The sequence below is a fragment of the Xenopus laevis genome, chromosome 7L (assembly GCF_017654675.1).
Source record: "Xenopus laevis strain J_2021 chromosome 7L, Xenopus_laevis_v10.1, whole genome shotgun sequence".
Classification (NCBI taxonomy): domain Eukaryota; kingdom Metazoa; phylum Chordata; class Amphibia; order Anura; family Pipidae; genus Xenopus; species Xenopus laevis.
In genome coordinates, this window is record NC_054383.1 from 137,629,661 (window position 1) to 137,651,780 (window position 22,120).

The 22,120-nt window shown below is 43.3% G+C and overlaps 1 protein-coding gene across 1 annotated transcript in view; it reads right to left on the minus strand.

Moving 5' to 3' along the window:
• Positions 1-22,120, minus strand: part of clcnkb.L (chloride channel, voltage-sensitive Kb L homeolog) — a gene marked incomplete at its 5' end in the record, with an annotated part of 22,745 nt that continues 625 nt past the window's right edge. The window contains 20 exon segments of the mRNA NM_001085839.1: positions 1-188; positions 765-851; positions 1,752-1,835; positions 2,207-2,304; positions 2,382-2,515; positions 3,332-3,546; positions 8,011-8,016; positions 8,018-8,121; positions 8,456-8,525; positions 9,734-9,907; positions 10,032-10,116; positions 13,789-13,890; positions 14,035-14,119; positions 14,251-14,376; positions 14,599-14,677; positions 14,797-14,874; positions 15,788-15,927; positions 16,070-16,198; positions 16,509-16,637; positions 16,882-17,072. Of these exon segments, the coding sequence (NP_001079308.1) occupies positions 150-188; positions 765-851; positions 1,752-1,835; positions 2,207-2,304; positions 2,382-2,515; positions 3,332-3,546; positions 8,011-8,016; positions 8,018-8,121; positions 8,456-8,525; positions 9,734-9,907; positions 10,032-10,116; positions 13,789-13,890; positions 14,035-14,119; positions 14,251-14,376; positions 14,599-14,677; positions 14,797-14,874; positions 15,788-15,927; positions 16,070-16,198; positions 16,509-16,637; positions 16,882-16,984 (2,067 nt within the window). The 3' untranslated portion in view covers positions 1-149.

Genomic DNA, 22,120 nt, shown 5'->3' on the forward strand with positions numbered 1-22,120 from the left:
TCTGTGACATATATGTGTTTAATTCAAGGCGAAGTTGTAGGTCGAAGGAGGCTCAGGTTAGAAACCTTAATGAATTTCTTTTACCCCCATGCCGGTCCTTCTTCAGTTTTTTTAAAGGGTACCTGAGTGGCCCCTGGCAACCAGATTGATCACTTAGGGTTCGCAAGGTCCTCAATCGCTTTCTTCATCTAAAAGAAAAAGGCAAACGTAAATGTTGTTTGGCCTTGAAGCCGCCAATCAGCTGTTAGATCTAATTCAACAAAGAATCAGAGCTCTGTACTTGAGTAAGTGCTGGGGGATTCACTTACCCAGGGGGAGGTTCCTGTCTGACCATGGGAAAGAGAACAGCCCAGGAGCAGGAAGTACAGAGAATCAGAGCTCTGTACCTGGGTAAGTACTGGGGGAGATTGGATTCACTTACCCAGGGGGAGGTTCCTGTCTGACCATGGGAAAGAGAACAGCCCAGGAGCAGGAAGTACAGAGAATCAGAGCTCTGTACCTGGGTAAGTACTGGGGGAGATTCACTTACCCAGGGGGAGGTTCCTGTCTGACCATGGGAAAGAGAACAGCCCAGGAGCAGGAAGTACAGAGAATCAGAGCTCTGTACCTGGGTAAGTACTGGGGGAGATTGGATTCACTTACCCAGGGGGAGGTTCCTGTCTGACCATGGGAAAGAGAGCAGCCCAGGAGCAGATGTACACCCCATTCTAATACCCATACCCAAACCACCCCCCTGGTCTTAGATCAATATGAGAGCACAATACCTCTTTCCTGGTGACCTGCCCCACAATCCGGCCATATTTAGTCACAAACGCTTTCTGGAGATGCAGGAGCTCAAAGAGATGATGGGCCTTTGGTACAGAGGGGAGAGAAAAACAACAGGTCAGTAGCACAAACTTTGCTTTTCAGCTGGGTATGAAGTGACCATCTCCTTCTGCTCCCATTGACCTGAATAAGAATGGGCAGAAGGAGGGAAAGACCTGACCTTTCACAAGTCCCTCATATAAGTTAGAGGCAACTGTGGGAGATGGACAGAGACGCTCTTTAGCAAAATGGAAAAAGCTGCATTGCCCATTGAGCTACGGGTTGGTACCAGAGCTGATGAGTAGAGGGTAAAATGAAGGGAAGAGACTCAGTGAAGGTCAAGGTAGTCCAGACAGAGGCCAGAGGGACACTAGAGGCTGCTCGTTGGTGATATCAGTATGGAGGATCAGTTGTATTGTTGGTATTAGAGATGGGTGATGTTGAGATGGGCAGAGGAAGACACAGCAGGACCAGAGGCTGATGTTGGTATTGAGATGTTCTTACAGAGGGTGGCATTATGTACAGGTTGACAGGTAATATTAAGATGTCCAAATGAAGGACAATATGGAACTAGAGGCTAATAGTTGGTGTAGACCTGTTCATATGGAGACAAGAGCTGTGTGTTGGTTGACAGTTGATAATAGATGCCTAATTGTCATACAGGACACAGTGACCCTAGGAACTGACAGTTGGTGTTGTGATGCCCATATGGATAGAAGGGTGGCACCAAGGCTTACAGATCATTGGAGTCGAGATATAGAGGATGGTCGGTGTAGAAACATTCATATGAAGAAACGTGTGTTGGTAAGTCATGAGAGGTAGAGTTGTGTTCCAATGGAAGAAAGACTTATGCTTGAGGGAAGGAGGCCTATATGAAGAGTAGACTTGCACTGGAGCTGGTATTTACTGGTGTACTAGGACTGTTTGGAAAAGAGACTGACACTTACCTGGTGCAGGGAGGTCCATGTGGAGAGCTGGAAGGTGACTGGCTCTATGCTGCACGCCTCACCAAGATTGCCTTCAGAAAGATTCTAAGAGAGAATCCGGAAGATCATTAGCATGAGTTTAATTGTAAGACCATGGTCCATGGTGCATTATTTGGGCCTGGCTGCTTCTCCCTGACTCCCAGCCCTAGAGGTTCCTCACCAGCACCAAACTCAAACTCCTTACCCCACTTCTATGTCAGTCCCAGGTACCTGTCGCCCTGCAGAAACTTGTGAAGCCCCCAGTGTCCCCACATTTCTCATCGAATGAACAGTCCCCTAGACACCTTGAAGTACAACGGCCCCCTCCTGCCCCAGCAGCACATTGCACAGATAATTTATTGCCCCCGGCAGTGATATGACGGCACATAATGGTTCTGTAGAGAATATCCAATGTTCCCCTGGTCACCTACACCCACCTCTTTCTCTGTGGGACCCGCTCGCTCATGTGACTCGTGGGTCTCCAGGAAGTGGATGAGTTGTGGTCTCTTGACTGTGCCCACCAGAACCTGCGACTCTGCGAGGGGATGAAAACACAAGTCAGGGAGGGGGAATGGAGCTGTAGCCAAATTCTGAGCAGGTGAAACCCTGTACCTGTATTATCCACCACTGGGTACTCAGAGTCGTCGGACGCAGTGATGACTTTCAGAACATCTTCAAATCCGGCTTCTCGGGGCAGAACTCTGATGTCCGGGTTCATAAACTCCTCTGTGTTCACCTTATAGGAACTTGGGCGACAGAGAAGGAAAAGCAGCCGGTGATATACGGGGCCAACCAGTTGGAGCAGAGCCCAAGTGGGGTTGAAATATTTGAAAATATTTGAAATTCTCCCCAATAATTGCCTGAAAGCAAAGGTGAGACTCTCCCGACTAGTGCAGGTATTTGTGCTATGTGGTTAGTGGAAGGAGATTTCGGCCCCACATTTCCCTTGCCGAAATGTTGTCAGGAGAAAGAAAGAGGCTGATGTTCTTCTGCTTAGGAATAAAATTAGAAACCTTTCTCACATCTTTCCTAAGCAGAAGAACATCAGCCTCTTTCTTTCTCCTGACAACTTCCTTGACTACTTGCTGGTCAGACTGGTGGGAAAATGACCAGCAGGTGGCGCTGTTGTAACACAATTCATTCATAGTAACAGCACATGTATCCCTTAATATCTTGGAATAAAAAATAAAAATAATAATCAATGTACATTGCAAAAGTGCTTAGAATATCCCCCTCATCAATTTTATATTCACTTATGTTTAAGGTTTACTTGTCCTTTAATGAACATTCCCACTTACACTCATGTCCAGTAGGATGAAGTCAACTCCCAACATCCCACTGACGGGGAGGGGGGATATTTAACTCCAATTAAATTGGGGGGACAAATATTTTTCGCTCCTGATTTATAGTGGTGTCTCCCCAGTGTTGGGGGCCTCGTCCTATTCTAACTCAGCCCTGTATGTTGAGCAGCAGGAGGAGGAGTTATCTGCTGGGTTAACCAATAAGGCCTTGAGGATTAATCAAGGTTCAGCCAAAGAGAGTGAACTAAGTGCGTTTCTTACTCGATGTCGCGGCTCCGAATGCGAGGGAGATACGGAAGTTTCTTCACGATTATGGTGCCATCGTAGAATGACGGCTGCAACTTCTGGGTAAAAGCGTTGGCGATTAATACGCATAGAATGACCGGCAGGATGTGTGCGATCTGTCCCGTAGCTTCGAATGCGAGCAGTGCGGTTGAGACAGAGTGTGTCACTGCCCCAGAGTAAGCGGCAGCCCCTGATTGGTGACAGAGAAAGATACATTATAAATAACTTCTATTCATTGCCCTAATCAGCATATCAGACAGTAACCCCACCTGACCATGGGAAAGAGAACAGCCCAGGAGCAGGAAGTACAGAGAATCAGAGCTCTGTACCTGGGTAAGTACTGGGGGAGATTGGATTCACTTACCCAGTGGGAGGTTCCTGTCTGACCATGGGAAAGAGAGCAGCCCAGGAGCAGGAAGTACAGAGAATCAGAGCTCTGTACCTGGGTAAGTACTGGGGGAGATTGGATTCACTTACCCAGGGGGAGGTTCCTGTCTGACCATGGTAAAGAGAACAGCACAGGAGCAGGAAGTACAGAGAATCAGAGCTCTGTACCTGGGTAAGTCCTGGGGGAGATTGGATTCACTTACCCAGGGGGAGGTTCCTGTCTGACCATGGGAAAGAGAACAGCCCAGGAGCAGGAAGTACAGAGAATCAGAGCTCTGTACCTGGGTAAGTACTGGGGGAGATTGGATTCACTTACCCAGGCTGAGGTTCCTGTCTGACCATGGGAAAGAGAACAGCCCAGGAGCAGGAAGTACAGAGAATCAGAGCTCTGTACCTGGGTAAGTACTGGGGGAGATTGGATTCACTTACCCAGGGGGAGGTTCCTGTCTGACCATGGGAAAGAGAACAGCCCAGGAGCAGGAAGTACAGAGAATCAGAGCTCTGTACCTGGGTAAGTACTGGGGGAGATTGGATTCACTTACCCAGGGGAGGTTCCTGTCTGACCATGGGAAAGAGAACAGCCCAGGAGCAGGAAGTACAGAGAATCAGAGCTCTGTACCTGGGTAAGTACTGGGGGAGATTGGATTCACTTACCCAGGGGGAGGTTCCTGTCTGACCATGGGAAAGAGAACAGCCCAGGAGCAGGAAGTACAGAGAATCAGAGCTCTGTACCTGGGTAAGTACTGGGGGAGATTGGATTCACTTACCCAGGGGAGGTTCCTGTCTGACCATGGGAAAGAGAACAGCCCAGGAGCAGGAAGTACAGAGAATCAGAGCTCTGTACCTGGGTAAGTACTGGGGGAGATTGGATTCACTTACCCAGGGGGAGGTTCCTGTCAGCCCAGGAGTAGAAGCATAGCACTCTGTAACTGGGTTTTTGGGGATGCTCTCACCTACCCAGCAGGGGGTTACTAAGTGAGACTACATTTCATTCAAGTGGACTCTAAGAAAGTTCTGTATAGTTACTCTCACCTTCCTCTTCACTCTTGGTTAGAGGGAGGGAAGAGTTAAATTATGAGGGGAGACTGACAAGGTTGGGGTTGTTTTCTCTGGGGGAAAAAAGGCGCTTGTGAGGGGACATGATTACACTTTACAAGTACATTAGAGGACATTATAGACAAACCAGTAAACCCCCGATTCTCTAAAGAATCGTTAATGAAAGAATGGTAACAACAGTGAGGCAGCAAAATGCGATGGGTGCTGATTCACTCGGCATCCCCAGGCAGCAACTGGCGACGCTAATTTGTGGGGATGTAGAGTGAATCTGTGCCTATTGCTTGTTATTACCTATCTGCTATTAGAATTCTTAAATTTTGAGTTTATTGGTAGTAAAGTGTTACTGAAAAATTTCTTTATAAACAACATTTTTTGTGAAAATGTTCTCCTGTCCTTGAATGAGTTCTCCCTGGTGAGCTGTACTTAAAATCTTGACTTTAACATCAGATGAACGCTGCACTCTTGAAAATGCAACATAAAGTTGACCATGACCAAACACAGGCTCAGATAGGTAAATGCCGACTTTATCCAATGTTTGTCCTTGTGATTTGTTGATTGTCATGGCAAATGCAGCCTTAATGGGGAATTGTCGTCGTTTAAGTTTAAAAGGTAATTCCTGGTCAGAACTGGTAAGGTCAATTCTGGGAATCAAAACAGTATCACCGCTATGGGATCCTGTAAGCACTTCTGCCTTGATAACATTTTGTCTCATGCTCTTCACAACCAACCGTGTACCGTTACATAAACCTTGCTTAGTGTTAGGGTAGGGGCACACGGCGCGATTTCGCCGCGATTCTGCGCTGGGCGAGTTGTCGCTGCGTTTTTTAAGCCGAAATAGCTTTGCTAACTTTGGCGCTGGCGTCAATGCAAATCGCGGCGAAATCGCTGCGCTAATTCACACGCGGCGATTCTTTTTCTACTGTCGCCCGGAAACGCTCAGCGAGGCAACTTCGGACGACAATAGAAAACGAATCGCCGCGTGTGAATTAGCGCAGCGATTTTGCCGCGATTTGCATTGACGCCAGCGCCAAAGTTAGCAAAGCTATTTCGGCTTAAAAAACGCAGCGACAACTCGCTTAGCGCAGAATCGCGGCGAAATCGCGCCGTGTGCCCCTACCCTTAAGGTTTCTTAACAGCATGACTATTGTTCCTACTTTGAGTATTAGATTGTGTTGTGGTAATCCAGCATTGTTGATAGTGTTTAAATATTCTAATGGGAAGTTAAGTTTCTCACTTTCGTCTTCAGAATCAATACAGTCAGTACTCAGAAAGACACAGCTTTGTCCAGGAAGTAATGCAATCACTTGGTTGTTTATCATGTCAACATCAATATTTTTTGGAGATAATATAGCCCGTTTTGCTAAAAAATGGCCACCCACGCAGGTACGCAACCGGTTCCCTCCTAGAGTGACGCTAGCGCCGCCATTAGACAAACTTGCAAAGGAGTAGCAAGATGGCCGACGCTTATACAGACTTTAGTGGGCGGATGACAAACTCGCAGAGGAGTAGCAAGATGGCCGACGCTTATACAGACTTTAGTGGGCGGATTTGGCAGTGGGCGGATGACAAAGTCGCAGAGGAGTAGCAAGATGGCCGACGCTTATACAGACTTTCGTGCAGGTACGCAACCGGTTCCCCTCCTAGAGTGACGCTAGCGCCGCCATTAGACAAACTTGCAAAGGAGTAGCAAGATGGCCGATGCTTATACAGACTTTAGTGGGCGGATGACAAACGCGCAGAGGAGTAGCAAGATGGCCGACGCTTATACAGACTTTAGTGGGCGGATTTGGCAGTGGGCGGATGACAAAGTCGCAGAGGAGTAGCAAGATGGCCGACGCTTATACAGACTTTCGTGCAGGTACGCAACCGGTTCCCCTAGTGTGACGGTGAGCGCATCTGCCTCCCTAGATCCTAACCTTCCAGCGGTCGCCGCCTGAGTGAGCAGGAAAGAAGAGGCGGCGGGAGGCAGAAGGAGACGGTGAGCGCATCTGCCTCCCTAGATCCTAACCTTCCAGCGCATCTGCCTCCCCGATCCTAACCTGTTCTGATCCTAACCTTCCAGCACATCTGCTAATCGAAGGCCGCATCTATGTCTTTCGGCTGAAGTTGCGCGCGCATCTCATAGATCCTAACCGAAGTTGCGTGCGCATCTGCCTCCCCTCCACTCGGGACATAGATAGGCCTTCGGTTAGTATATAGGATGGCAGGGGACCTTTTTACCCATAAAGAGAATCACGTACCAGAGGCCTCCCCTTCAGACTAGAGGAAAAGAAGTTTCATTTAAAGGAACAGAGTAGGGGGTTCATCACAGTGAGGACAGTGAGGTTGGGGAATGCACTGCCGGGTGATGATTCAGTTAATGACTATAAGAGGGACTTGGATGATTTTTTGGACAGACATAATATTAAAGGCTATTGTGATACTAAACTCTATAGTTAATATAGGTATGGGTATATAGAATTTTAATTAAAAGTAGGGAGGGGTGTGTGTATGGATGCTGGGTTTTCATTTGGAGGGGTTGAACTTGATGGACTTTGTCTTTTTTCAACCCAATTTAACTATGTAACTATGTAACTAGTAAGGGGTTCTGGGTAAAAAGGTCTAGGGGTTTTAATTGGGAGGGAAAATCTGACTAAACATCAATTCTGTTTCCGTTTAATTTCCCCTATTAACTGAGCTCTTGTTGAACACAGGTGTACACTTCCCCTTTAAACCCTGCAGTTTCCCACTCATCGTTCCCCGTATTCTGCAGAATGTGATTTATTAGCCCACGCGGTGACATTTATTAAAGGGCTAAATGAGTTAACACTGACCCCCGTGGCCCCGGCTGCACATTTCAGTGCTGAGTGGAAAGCAACTGTCAGTTTGGGAGACTTGTAGCTCAGACTGGAGCCAATTTTAGAAGCAGAAGTCGCTCAGGGGGGTCATTTATCACTGGCACAAGCCTCACGGCTGCCAGACACTCCGAGGTGTTAATTCTGGTTTCTATTACCCCTTTGTAAATACCCCCCCCAGCAGCCAAGCCAAGTGCCAGTGAGTCAAATTCAGATACTTGGTACCAATATAGCACATAGGTCTGTTCTGTTGAATGGGCCCCACCCTCCCATTTACTTTCCCAATTGAAAGATAAATAGTTAAATTACTGATTTATTGGCCAGTGATGCATTTGCCCTGACACTGCCCAATGTACAAATGAAACTGTGAGTTAGTACCTGCCAGGGCATAGCCTCCTGGAATGATAGGGTTAACAATGCCATCCGCAGCAATTCCTTCAGGATAGAGGAGGGCCACAGTCTCGCCGACCAAGCGTCCAATGGCAGCACCTACAGAGAGAGAGAGGGGGGTACAGACACCAGTGAGGATTGAGGAGCCAATAAATGTGACAGTTAGTGACTAATGTGATATCCAGATATTGTTCTACTACATGACAGTGGGATGCAGAGAGTTGTAGTTGGGCTCAGACTAAGCTGCCAGAGCACCTGCAGATCTCCCAGTGGCCCCAGTCTGAGGCAATTTCCCAACAACCCATTTGTAATTTCTACCATTGGTCGATATAACACCTACAACATTCAGCCCCAAGTGCATCTAATTAAAGTGACAGTGGCCCCGCAAGCCAGGAACCCCAGAACACCCCGACCCAGGGTCGGAATCACTCACCAAACACAAACACCGGCATGAAATACCCCGCTGGCATTGGCAGAGTTGTGGCCAAAATGAACATCCAGAACTGGAAGAGAAGGAGAAATAAATGCTCAGGGCCCAGATCATAAAGGGAAACGTGGTAAATGGAACAGTTGGGAGGTATGCATTAACAACCTCACCCAATGAGTAAGTGAATCCAATCTCCCCCAGTACTTACCCAGGTACAGAGCTCTGATTCTCTGTACTTCCTGCTCCTGGGCTGTTCTCTTTCCCATGGTCAGACAGGAACCTCCCCCTGGGTAAGTGAATCCAATCTCCCCCAGTACTTACCCAGGTACAGAGCTCTGATTCTCTGTACTTCCTGCTCCTGGGCTGTTCTCTTTCCTTTGGTCAGGCAGCAGGAGGAGCTTAATTGAGGTAGTTTTTAACATTAAATTGATCACTATGGGCAATATAAAGAGGGAGCTCTTTCTTTATCAAACTGCTTTCCTCTGCCTCCACTACCTGTAAGAAATGGCCCTAACCTTTTTCCAATATCCAGTCATTTTCAGTGATATTAATGTTTTTTGTAAATGTAATTGCTATTTAAAGTGAGTTTTATTTGTCTCTTTCTATTTCTTCCTTTGTTTTCCATGACTATTCACCACTGCAACTCTGCATCAGTAGTGAGTGAGATACAGACACAATGACAGTTACACAGAACTATAAACCCAGTGAGAATGAGGAATGAATGGATATTGGGAAGTTGTATCAGGAGTCAGAGGCAGCAGTGCAGAGAAGAGAAAGGGACAGACACAATGACAGTTACACAGAACTATAAACCCAGTGAGAATGAGGAATGAATGGATATTGGGAAGTTGTATCAGGAGTCAGAAGCAGCAGTGCAGAGAAGAGAAAGGGACAGACACAATGACAGTTACACAGAACTATAAACCCAGTGAGAATGAGGAATGAATGGATATTGGGAAGTTGTATCAGGAGTCAGAGGCAGCAGTGCAGAGAATGAGGAATGAATGGATATTGGGAAGTTGTATCAGGAGTCAGAGGCAGCAGTGCAGAGAATGAGGAATGAATGGATATTGGGAAGTTGTATCAGGAGTCAGAGGCAGCAGTGCAGAGAATGAGGAATGAATGGATATTGGGAAGTTGTATCAGGAGTCAGAGGCAGCAGTGCAGAGAATGAGGAATGAATGGATATTGGGAAGTTGCATAGAATTTTATTTTTTCTCACTGGGAGAGAAACTGTTTTTTTCTTGGGAAGAGTTTTATAAAAGAAAAAGAGAAGTTATTCACCTTCATGATGATGAAGAAGGCCAGGGTTCCAAATATTGTGAACTGAGGGTTCGCCCACTCCAGCCACAAATTATTGGGATCCACCAGAGGGGACCTGTCCAGTGAGGAATTCTGGGAAAGGGTCCACCACGTCCGGTTGTCAAACAGGGAGGTGAGAAGCTCCTTCATCGTCAGCTAATGGGGGGGGGGGTCAGAAGAAGGAAAGGGAATTGGGAAAGCCAATCAGACTTCTGCTTTCATTATCTCCAGTTGACTCCACTCAGATCTTATAAAGATTTATATGAGTGAGGAAACTTACCCTCGATGCCAGAAACTGCCCCAGACTCTCAGGGAAAGTGATGGAGGATATTAGGAGAGCCACCAGCGCTGAGTACATGGGTTTACTGGTGTGGGGGAGGGGATAAAGAAAAACATTTGTTATCTACAGGGAATGATGATTTCTTCTATATATGGACCAAAGCAGAATGAAGCCCTGGAGCTTACAGTCTAATTCTCAGGGGAATCAAATTCTATTCTCTTCAATTATATCCTATTTTATCATATTCTAGCCCATCCTATACTATTCTATCCTATCGTACCCTTTCCTATTCTATTCTATCCTATACTTTCCTATTCTATCTTATCCTTTTTTATTTTATCCTATTCAATCCTATTCTATCCTATTCTATCATATTTTAGCCTATCCTATACTATTCTATCCTAATCTATAAAATTCTATCCTATCCTATCCTATCCTTTTCTATTCTATCCTATTCTATACTATTCTACCTTATCCTCTTCTATAATATTCTATCTGATCCTATCCTATCCTATTTTTATCATATTCTAGCCTATCCTATCCTATGCTAGCCTATTCTATGATATTCTATCCTACCCTATCCTATCCTATATTCTATAATATTCTATCATGTCCTATCCTATGTTAGCCAATTCTATCTATTCAATTGTATCCTATCCTATTCTATCCTATACTATCCTATTTTATCATATAATATCATATATCATATCATATATCATATAACTATTCTATTTCACCCTATTCTATCCTATCCTATCATATGATATTCTATTTTACCCTATTCTATTTTAACCTATTCTATCCTATTCTATAATATTCTATTCTATTTTATCATATTCTATTCTATTTTATCCTATCCTATTCTATTTTACCCTATCCTGTTCTATCCTATTTTATCCAATTCTAGTCTATTGTATCCTATTCTATCCCATTCTATAATATTCTATCCTATTCGATCCCATTCTATAATTTCTATCCTGTACTATTTTATCCTTTTCTATCCTATCCTGTCCTATTCTATTTTATTCTATCCTATTCTATCATATTTTATCCTATGCTAATCTTTCCTATTTTATCATATTCTAGCCTATTCTATCCTAATCTATTTTATTCTATCCTATACTATCCTATTCTATCCTATTCTATTTTATTTTATCCTATCCTATCATATTTTATCATATTCTAGCCTATCCCATTTGATCCTATGCTATTCTATTATATCATATTCTATCCTATTTTATCATATTATAGCCTATCCTATAATAATCTATCCTATCCTATTCTATCCTATTTTATCCTACTCTAGTTTAACCTATTCTATATTACCCTATCCTATCCAATTCTATCCTAATTTATTATATTCTAGACTACCTTATCCTATTTTATAATATTTTATCTTATCCTATTCTATATTATCCTACTCCATTTTATTCTATCCTATTCTAGTCTATCCTACCCTATTCTATTATATTCTATCCTGTCCTATCCAATCCTATGTTATCCAATTCTCTATTATCCTATTATATCCTATTTTATAATATTCTAGCCTATCCTATCCAACTCTGCCCTATTCAATAATATTCTATCATATTCTATGTTATCCTATTATATTCTATTCTATTCTATTTCATCCTATTCTGTAATATTCTATCATATCCTATCATATCCTATCCTATCCTATTCTATCCCATTCTATAATATTATATGCTATCCAATTCTAGTCTATTCTAATCTATAATATCCTATCCTTTCCTAGTTTATCATATTCTAGCCATTCCTTTCCTATTTTATCCTATTCTATAATATTCTATCCTATCCTATATTTTATCCTATCCTATTCTATAATATTCTATCCTATCCATTCTATCCTATTCTATCATATTTTATCCTATTCTATCCTATACTATTTGATCCTATTCTAGCCTGTCATAGCCTATTCTATCCCATTGTATAATATTCTATCCTATCCTATTTTATCTTATTCTATCCTATTTTCCATATCCTATTTTATTCTATCCTATTCTATCATGTTCTAGCCTAACCTATCCTATTCTATCCCATTCTATAATATTCTATCCTATCATATTCAATTTTAGCCTATCCTATTCTAGCTTATCCTATCCTATTCTGTTTTATTATATCCCATTCTATCCTAGTATATCGTATTTTATTTAATCCTATACTATCAAATTCTATTTTATCCTATCCAATCCTTTTCTATCCTATTCTATTTTATCCTATTCTATGATATTCTATCCTATCCTATTCTATCCTATGTTATCATATTCCAGCAGATCCTATTCTATTCTATCTTATCCTGCCCTATCCTATTCTATTTTATCCTATCATATCCTATTCTATAATATTATATCCTATCCTAGTCTATATTTTATTCTATGATATTCTATAATAGTCTATCCTATCCATTCTATTCTATCCTATTCTATCATATGTTATCCTATTCTATCCTATCCTGTTTTATCATATTCTAGCCTATCCTATCCTATGCTATCCCATTCAATAATATTCTATACTATTTTATCTTATTCTATCCTATTGTATCTTATCCTGTCCTATTTTATTCTATTGTATTCTATCATGTTCTATCCTATTCTATCTTATCCTGTACTATCCTATGCTGTTTTATTATATCATATTCTGTCATTTTCTATTCTATCCTAGTATATCCTATTCCATTTAAGACTATCATATTCTATTTTATCCTACCCTATTCTATCGAATTCTTTTCTATTTTATCATATACTATTCTATGATATTCTATCCTATCCTATTTAATCATATTCCAGCAGATCCTATTCTATCTTATCCTGTCCTATCCTATTCTATTTTATCATATTCTAGCCTATCCTATCCTAATCTATTTTATACTATTCTATCCTATTCTAGTCTATCCTATCCTAATCTAATTGATCCTGTCCTATCCTATCCTAATCTATAATATTCTATCCTATTTTATTCTATTCTATCCTTTATTTTATCATATTTTAGCCTATCCTATCCTATTCTATAATATTCTATCCTATCCTATTTTATCCTATTCTATTTTATCCTAGCCTATTCTATCCTATTTTATTCTATCCTATTCCATTTTATCCTGTCCTATCATATTCTATTCTATCCTATCCTATTCTTTTTTATTCTGTCCTATCCTGTTCTATCCTATCCTATTCTATCATATTCTATCCTATTCTATTTTATTCTGTCATATTCTATTCTATCCTGTTTTATCATATTCTAGTCCAGGGTCAGACTGGGGGCCCAAGGCCCACCCAGGCTGCTGTCTCTGGGCCCCCTCCGGGCCCCTTGCCCCATCGCAGTCTGCCATGATTGTGCACGTACTGTTTTTTTTTGCCGTGACCTGAAGATCATTTTATCAGGGAGCGGGTCTGGGCCAGCGGCCTTTTCTAGTCTATCCAATCCTATTCTATCCTATTTTATCATATTCTAGCCTATTCTATTCTAAACAACACCTACCTTTTGTAAGGCCCACATCAAAATGTATCAATGAGACACAATAAATGTGACCAGAAGAATGTGGGATTTAGTTGTGATTCTCTCTGTGGCCCCTTTACGTATAGAGCTCAGTAAGTGTTAGTGCTGCTGGAACCCAGGGGACATCAGGACCTGGTAATGCCCTCTACCCAGGTAACACCCTCTTAGGGGCCACTTAGGTCTGAGAAACAGAGACAGGAGAAGGCCCAGTTGGCCAGATGGGAGAGCAGGTAGCCTTACTTACTCAGAGGCCAGTAACTTGGAAGTGAGGGAATTTCTCCTGACGTATCCGAGGAGCCAGCGCTGACAGAAGAGATAGGCACAGCCAATCAGCCCGCACACCACCCTGAAAAGACATACAGGTAAGTGGGTGGATTTGTTCACTTGTTAGGTCTAATGGTCTCACCAAGCAATTAAACCTTGTTCCACCCATAAAGAGGGTTGGGGTTGAGCCCACAAACAGGAAAAGGCCTAGATAGACTGAACTTACCCCAATATGGCAAAGAAGAACATCTCTGGGAGGTCAAAGGGGAAGCTGATCTTGAAACTGGTTTTGAAGACGGCTGTGATTGTTTCTGTGGGGAGAAGAATCAGAAGAATCACGATATAATCTCCAGCCCATTGATCAAAGGGTTTTTACAGAAAAAAACTGAATCCCTATTCATTTCTTGGTCTCAAAGAAAGTAGCCCCCCTGCACCCACTCACCCTGCTCACTGTTGAATACGGCTAAAAGGCGAAACACAAACGCCCCACAGGTCGCTGCAAAGAACCCGCGCCAGTAATTCCGGATAGCGAAGTGCGAAGACATGACTTCCACGCTGAACAGGACTCCTATGGGGCAGAGAAAAGCAGGGCTGTAGTTAGACACAAGGAGGCCACTTTAGGGCCACAGCAGAAATGAGGGGAGTTCAACCTACAGCCCCAATATCTAACCCCTACCCTTCAGCTTTCAATGTGGTGACTGTAGAGCAGTCCTTAGATTTTCCCAAGTTTCTCCAGGGATACAAGGAGCCATATTGGTGCATTTAAAATAATCTTTGGCCAAATCCTTACCACTTATTGGTGCCCCAAAGACTGTGGATACTCCCACTGCAGCAGCGGCCACCAGCATCTCATGCTCTTTGCTCTTATTCTGGAAGAAGGAATATGGGTAGTGCAAGTCATGAGGCAGTAAATACACAAACAGCGCCCCCACTGGCAACTCAGAGTACAACATATATGAGATTATAAGGGATATTTAGTGCTACATACCTCATAATCCCCAGCGACAGAAGTTCTCATTCTGCCCAGGTAGGCTGCAATCATGCTGGAGAGGTGCACAAAGGGGCCCTGTGAGGATAAGGAATTATCACACCAGCGCATTATACCAAAGGGTCAATACAGCAGCAAGCACTTTCCATATGGATACCCACTGAGTGGCCCTCCATCTCTAACTAAACAACTCCCAGCTTCCTAATCAATTCAGAGCTCCGATTCCCTGTACTTCCTGCTCCTGGGCTGCTCTCTTTCCCATGGTCAGACAGGAACCTCCCCCTGGGTAAGTGAATCCAATCTCCCCCAGTACTTACCCAGGTACAGAGCTCTGATTCTCTGTACTTCCTGCTCCTGGGCTGTTCTCTTTCCCATGGTCAGACAGGAACCTCCCCCTGGGTAAGTGAATCCAATCTCCCCCAGTACTTACCCAGGTACAGAGCTCTGATTCTCTGTACTTCCTGCTCCTGGGCTGTTCTCTTTCCCATGGTCAGACAGGAACCTCCCCCTGGGTAAGTGAATCCAATCTCCCCCAGTACTTACCCAGGTACAGAGCTATGATTCTCTGTACTTCCTGCTCCTGGGCTGTTCTCTTTCCCATGGTCAGACAGGAACCTCCCCCTGGGTAAGTGAATCCAATCTCCCCCAGTACTTACCCAGGTACAGAGCTCTGATTCTCTGTACTTCCTGCTCCTGGGCTGCTCTCTTTCCCATGGTCAGACAGGAACCTCCCCCTGGGTAAGTGAATCCAATCTCCCCCAGTACTTACCCAGGTACAGAGCTCTGATTCTCTGTACTTCCTGCTCCTGGGCTGCTCTCTTTCCCATGGTCAGACAGGAACCTCCCCCTGGGTAAGTGAATCCAATCTCCCCCCCATTCCCAATATTTACACAGATACAGAGCTCTGATTGTCTGTACTTCCTTCTCCTGTGCTGCTCTCTTTCCCATGGTCAGACAGGAACTTACCGCTGGATAAGTGAATTCAACTCACCACTTTGCCCAGGAACATGGTGCTGCCGGCTGATAAAGTGCAGGTCAGGCCCACAACCTTGGCCCCAAAGTTCTTGATGGTGAGATATTCCTCTAGAATCACTCCAGATAGAATGGTCTTTAGTTCAGGGATTCCAGAACCTGCGTATACAGAAATGTTCTAGGGAAAGGGAATATCCAGTAACACAAGGGTCAGGGTCACCATTTACCCGTATCTGATCAGGCAGAGGTGAGTGGGCTGGAGCCAAGTCCTTGCCTTCTGTAGGGATGTTGGGTTCCTTACCTCCGGAATGTGGAGTGATGCTCTGGGCAAAGCCAGTAGAGAAGGCAACGAGTGCTATTGGGTAGACAATCCAGGAGAGGTACCGGAGCAGCACGTTCCCCCCGAGCTCCTGCTGGAGCCACCTGTGCGCTGAGAGAGGAGGAAGAATATGATGGAGCTGGTCTGTAGTCTGGGTGCTTTGGAGGGCAATGTATTGCATGGGATCGGAGGCTTCCATTCTGTCATCCCATAAAGAGCTATTAATGGCATTTGCCACCGTGGAAGAACTAAGCCCATTGTATTCTATGAAGACCCTCTGTAATCTGTAGTGTTACATGGGGCCTACAGGGGGAGCTGTTTTTCACTCAATGTTGTTAGAGATATGAGTCTAAGTCCATCACTGGGAGGCAGAACAACATGGCTGATATATTTATATATATTTATATTATGTGGTTATTACCATTAAGCATTTTGGAGACGGTAAAGTCCATGGTGAAGCTGATGAGCGCCATGATAACGCCAAGTGCAAACAGGAAGTACCAGTCATCGCCGATTCGGAAAAGGAAGTTCTTCAAGTGCTGCAGGTGATCTGTGGGACATGAGATGACAGTTGGGTGACACGGGCGAGTTACCGGATCTTTAGACATGACTGGACCCCAAAGCAGAATCTTTCTTAGAACCACTGCCACCCAAACCATTAGCCCCCTAGCAGCAATACTGAGTGTCCAATAGAAATGTCTCTTAGACTTGGGGACCCGGGGCCCATTACTCTTTCACGCTGCCTCAATTTTAGTTGAACCCCAATATTCACAGCACAGATTTGCACCCCTCACCTATAACAACCCTCCGTGTATTCGGGAAGGGGCGGAAAATATGTTTCTGTATGAGGGTTTTCTCCTCTCCTTCCCTCTGCTCAATAACCAGCACACGGCTCATGATGAGTCGATCCAATCAGTGATGAGATGTGCAGTGATGTCACACGGGGTGAGAAAGGGAACGCGGTCACATCCGTCCCCTATAATTCCTTGAAATGATGGAAAGAAAGAATCAATCTACTTATATCTGATTATAATAATACACAAAAGCCATGAATATCTTGTAAATTATATCCTTATAAATGGTGACCAGTGATGTCATCAGTAATAAACGGTGAGTAGTGATGTCATTTTTTTCACATGACTCACTAAAACGTGTGTCTTATAATAAAAAAAGTACCCCTTGTTGCCTTTGGCCTCGTGTTATTATATTAACTTATAATATCCTTATATTTTACAATAGGGTTACTTTATTCACTATATAATACACAGAGCCACAACCATTCTGTAAAATATATACCTATATATGGTGTTTAGTGATGTCACATGTCTCCCTGAAACCTTTGTATAACAGAAAATAATTTACCCTGTCTTGTAAAGGATAAGGATATTCATTTTGGAATTCCATGTATGCATGCAGACTTGTGCCTTTATATGGTCACAGAACAACCCCTCAGTGACTTCTAATATCCTTATCATTTACAGTAGGGGGTACATTATCCCTTATAATACATGAGTGATACTGAGAGTTCCCTGTATAACTCAGCCTGCAGCCTTGTGTCTTTATATGGTCACAGAACAACCCCTCAGTGACTTCTAACATCCTTATCATTTACAGTAGGGGGTACATTATCCCTTATAATACATGAGTGATACTCAGAGTTCCCTGTATAACTCAGCCTGCAGCCTTGTGCCTTTATATGGTCACAAAACCCCTTAGTGACTTCTAATATCCTTATCATTTACAGTAGGGGGTACATTATCCCTTATAATACATGAGTGATACTCAGAGTTCCCTGTATAACTCAGCCTGCAGCCTTGTGCCTTTATATGGTCACAGAACAACCCCTCAGTGACTTCTAATATCCTTATCATTTACAGTAGGGGGTACATTATCCCTTATAATACATGAGTGATACTCAGAGTTCCCTGTCACACAATCCCTCAGTGACTTCTGAGAACAATTAACATAAGATGATTTTGTTGGAGAAGCCATTAAAATGTTTTATTGGCCCCAACCTCTGACCTCTTTTCTAATGTAAATCATAAAAAACCCAGAACCAAAGACATAAAGCAAAGGCAGTAGATATGGATGTGACCAGCAGGGGGAGCTGCTGATATAAAGGAGAAAAGCCAGTGCAGTTGATTTGAATTCTCAAGCGCACAAACAACCTCTCAGCCCATACAAATAAATAAATTATAATAGTTAATATATAGTTTATCATAAATGATTAATTTCAGTTCTGCAGCACCGTTGGTTCTGTTTGGGTTCGGGATAGGCTTACAGTTCTTATGGGCAACGGCCTTGGGCTGTCGAAGTCGGAGCTTGTGGGAAATCCAATAAAAATGGATATAGGAAATATTTGTATTATACAGAATCAGGTCCATATATTTTATGGTTATTTTGGGTCCAGTGTTAGAAAGTGACATATTCATTTTATTATTATTTTAGTTACATAAAAACAGTTCCATGGGGGTCTTGTGACACTGCTCTAGAATCATATATAGAATCTGTTAGATTACAAGCTCTTTCGGACAGGTACAGCACTGTAGAATATGTTGGAACTTAACATGTGATAATGATACTTGTACTTGCTGCTCCTGGGCTGTTCTCTTTCCCATGGTCAGACAGGAACCTCCCCCTGGGTAAGTGAATCCAATCTCCCCCAGTACTTACTCAGGTACAGAGCTCTGATTCTCTGTACTTCCTGCTCCTGGGCTGTTCTCTTTCCCATGGTCAGACAGGAACCTCCCCCTGGGTAAGTGAATCCAATCTCCCCCCAGTACTTACCCAGGTACAGAGCTCTGATTCTCTGTACTTCCTGCTCCTGGGCTGTTCTCTTTCCCATGGTCAGACAGGAACCTCCCCCTGGGTAAGTGAATCCAATCTCCCCCAGTACTTACCCAGGTACAGAGCTCTGATTCTCTGTACTTCCTGCCCCTGGGCTGTTCTCTTTCCCATGGTCAGGTAGGAAAAGAGAAGAGCCCTTTTGCTGTGGTGCAGACCTGAGAGCCCTATAAATAAAGGATAATAATAATAATAATAATAATAATAATAGAATTCGGTACCCAATGAGCCAGAGAAAGATACTGCAGGGTATATCTATAACTGAATCCAAAGTCACATGACTCCTGAAAGTGACTATTTTTCTTGTAAAATTTATTCTGTATTTGGTTGAAATGTTGGGCTAATGACAGCGCTGACTGCAAAAGAGCAAATAAATTGTCAGCCTTGTGGTTCTGCTCTGGGGGAGCGACTCTGAGTGAAGTAAAGTAATGGCAAACATTATCATCCTGTTCCTTTTAATGATGTAGGAATAACTGGACAGAAAAACATAAGGAGACACTGGGAGACACTGGGAGACACCGGGAGACACCGGGAGACACCGGGAGACACCGGGAGACACTGGGAGACATTGGGAGACACTAGGAGACTTTGGGAGACACTGAGAGACACTGGGAGGCACTGGGAGGCACTGGGAGATATTGGGAGACACTGGGAGACATTGGGAGACACTGGGAGACACTGGGAGACACTGGGAGACACCGGGAGACACTGGGAGACACCGGGAGACACCGGGAGACACCGGGAGACATTGGGAGACACCTGGAAAAAATTGGGAGACACTGGGAGACACTGGGAGACATTGGGAGACACCGGGAGACACTGGGAGACATTGGGAGACACCGGGAGACACTGGGAGACATTGGGAGACACCGGGAGACATTGGGAGACACCGGGAGACATTGGGAGACACTGGGAGACATTGGGTGCTTATCTGTCCAGCGCAGCACAGGGATCAGGGCGTAGGACAAGGAGCGGCAGCAACACCCTCCCCCCCATTTCCATCTCAAAATAGTCTGTCCCTCCCAAGTCAACTCATGGAAAATCCAGCACAAAGCCGGCAATTGTCGGGATACTTGAGCCGTGATTATTCCAATCTCCCGGCACATTCCAGTCCCAGACTCTATGGACCTAATGGGGCTATAAATATCCCACCCCGGGGCTGATAACACAGGGGGATTAGGGGTTGATGGAAGAACAGAAAGATACAAAACAAAACAAATTATAGTCCCCCAGTGTCTCACACTGACACCAGCACTTCTATTAAAGGGCAAGTTAACCTACACTATTGACTTTATTATCTCATGGACAAAACAAGTCAATTTTCTTCTCAACCTAAAATGTCTATTTTATTCTCCAGCTCCCATTGCAATTGGATTGTCCTCTGAATTAATTAGCACTTACGTCTCATGTTTATAGAAAAGGTTGAACTTGATGGACGTTTGTCTTATTTTAAGCAAGTTACTAAATTACTATGTTACTATGTTACTATGTGATGTTGGTACAGTTATCTGCAGAGGGAGCTGCCATACCATTTCCTTCTTTGGACTGAACCTCATCTATAAACGTCAGTTCTCCTACAAACCAGAAGTCGGGTCATAATATTAGGGCCACTATCATAAGAGGGGGACTGTGTATATAACTCAGATATTCCTAACCTGGGACCCCCACTTGCTCCATCCACTCCCATGTTCCCCAGTAGCAGCTCAGTAATGGGGAGTCACTGTCTAAACTGTTACATTAGTTACTGTAACCAATCCTAACCCATAACTGATCCCTTCCATTCCCTTTATCAGCTTAGTCGCTCTTCTCTGTACTTTCTCTATTTCATTACTGTCCCTTATATATTTATATATAGTGATCATATCCCCTTATATATGTATATATAGTTATTATATCCCCCTTATATATTTATATATAGTGATCATATCCCCCTTATATATTTATATATAGTGATCATATCCCCTTATATATTTATATATAGTGATCATATCCCCTTATATATTTATATATAGTGATCATATCCCCTTATATATTTATATATAGTGATCATATCCCCTTATATATTTATATATAGTGATCATATCCCCCTTATATATTTATATATAGTGATCATATCCCCTTATATATTTATATATAGTGATCATATCCCCCTTATATATTTATATATAGTGATCATATCCCCCTTAACTGTCTCTTCTCCAGTGTAACAATCCCAACTTGCCTTTCCCCATAACTGATCCCTCACATTCCCTTTATCAGCTTAGTCGCTCTTCTCTGTACTTTGCCTACCTGATTTCATGCCCATAAATCTCATATATTTTGGGTGACTCAGTGACAATAAAGAGGAAGGAAAAGGTGTCGCTCTGTTTAGGGACAACAAACCATAAAGCAGCTCTGAGTGAGGAGATAAAAATTCACTTGTAAATAAATTGAATTCTGTTATGATAACAAGGTGACAATTGCCTTTGTGGCAAGGGTGAGCAGCAACTAAACGGAGCTAAGGATCGAGGTTACACAGAGGGTGGAAACAGAGACAGAAAATCCTGCAGAACCATGTAGAGTATAATATCATCAATACACATATCATAATGTACCCCCTACTGTAACTGATAAGGATATAAGAAGTCACTGAGGGGTTGTTCTGTGACCATATAAAGGCACAAGGCTGCAGGCTGAGTTATACAGGGAACTCTGAGTATCACTCATGTATTATAAGGGATAATGTACCCCCTACTGTAAATGATAAGGATATTAGAAGTCACTGAGGGGTTGTTCTGTGACCATATAAAGGCACAAGGCTGCAGGCCGAGTTATACAGGGAACTCTGAGTATCACTCATGTATTATAAGGGATAATGTACCCCCTACTGTAAATGATAAGGATATTAGAAGTCACTGAGGGGTTGTTCTGTGACCATATAAAGACACAAGGCTGCAGGCTGAGTTATACAGGGAACTCTGAGTATCACTCATGTATTATAAGGCATAATGTATCCCCTACCGTAAATGATAAGGATATTAGAAGTCACTGAGGGGTTGTTCTGTGACCATATAAAGGCACAAGGCTGCAGGCTGAGTTATACAGGGAACTCTGAGTATCACTCATGTATTATAAGGGATAATGTACCCCCTACTGTAAATGATAAGGATATTAGAAGTCACTGAGGGGTTGTTCTGTGACCATATAAAG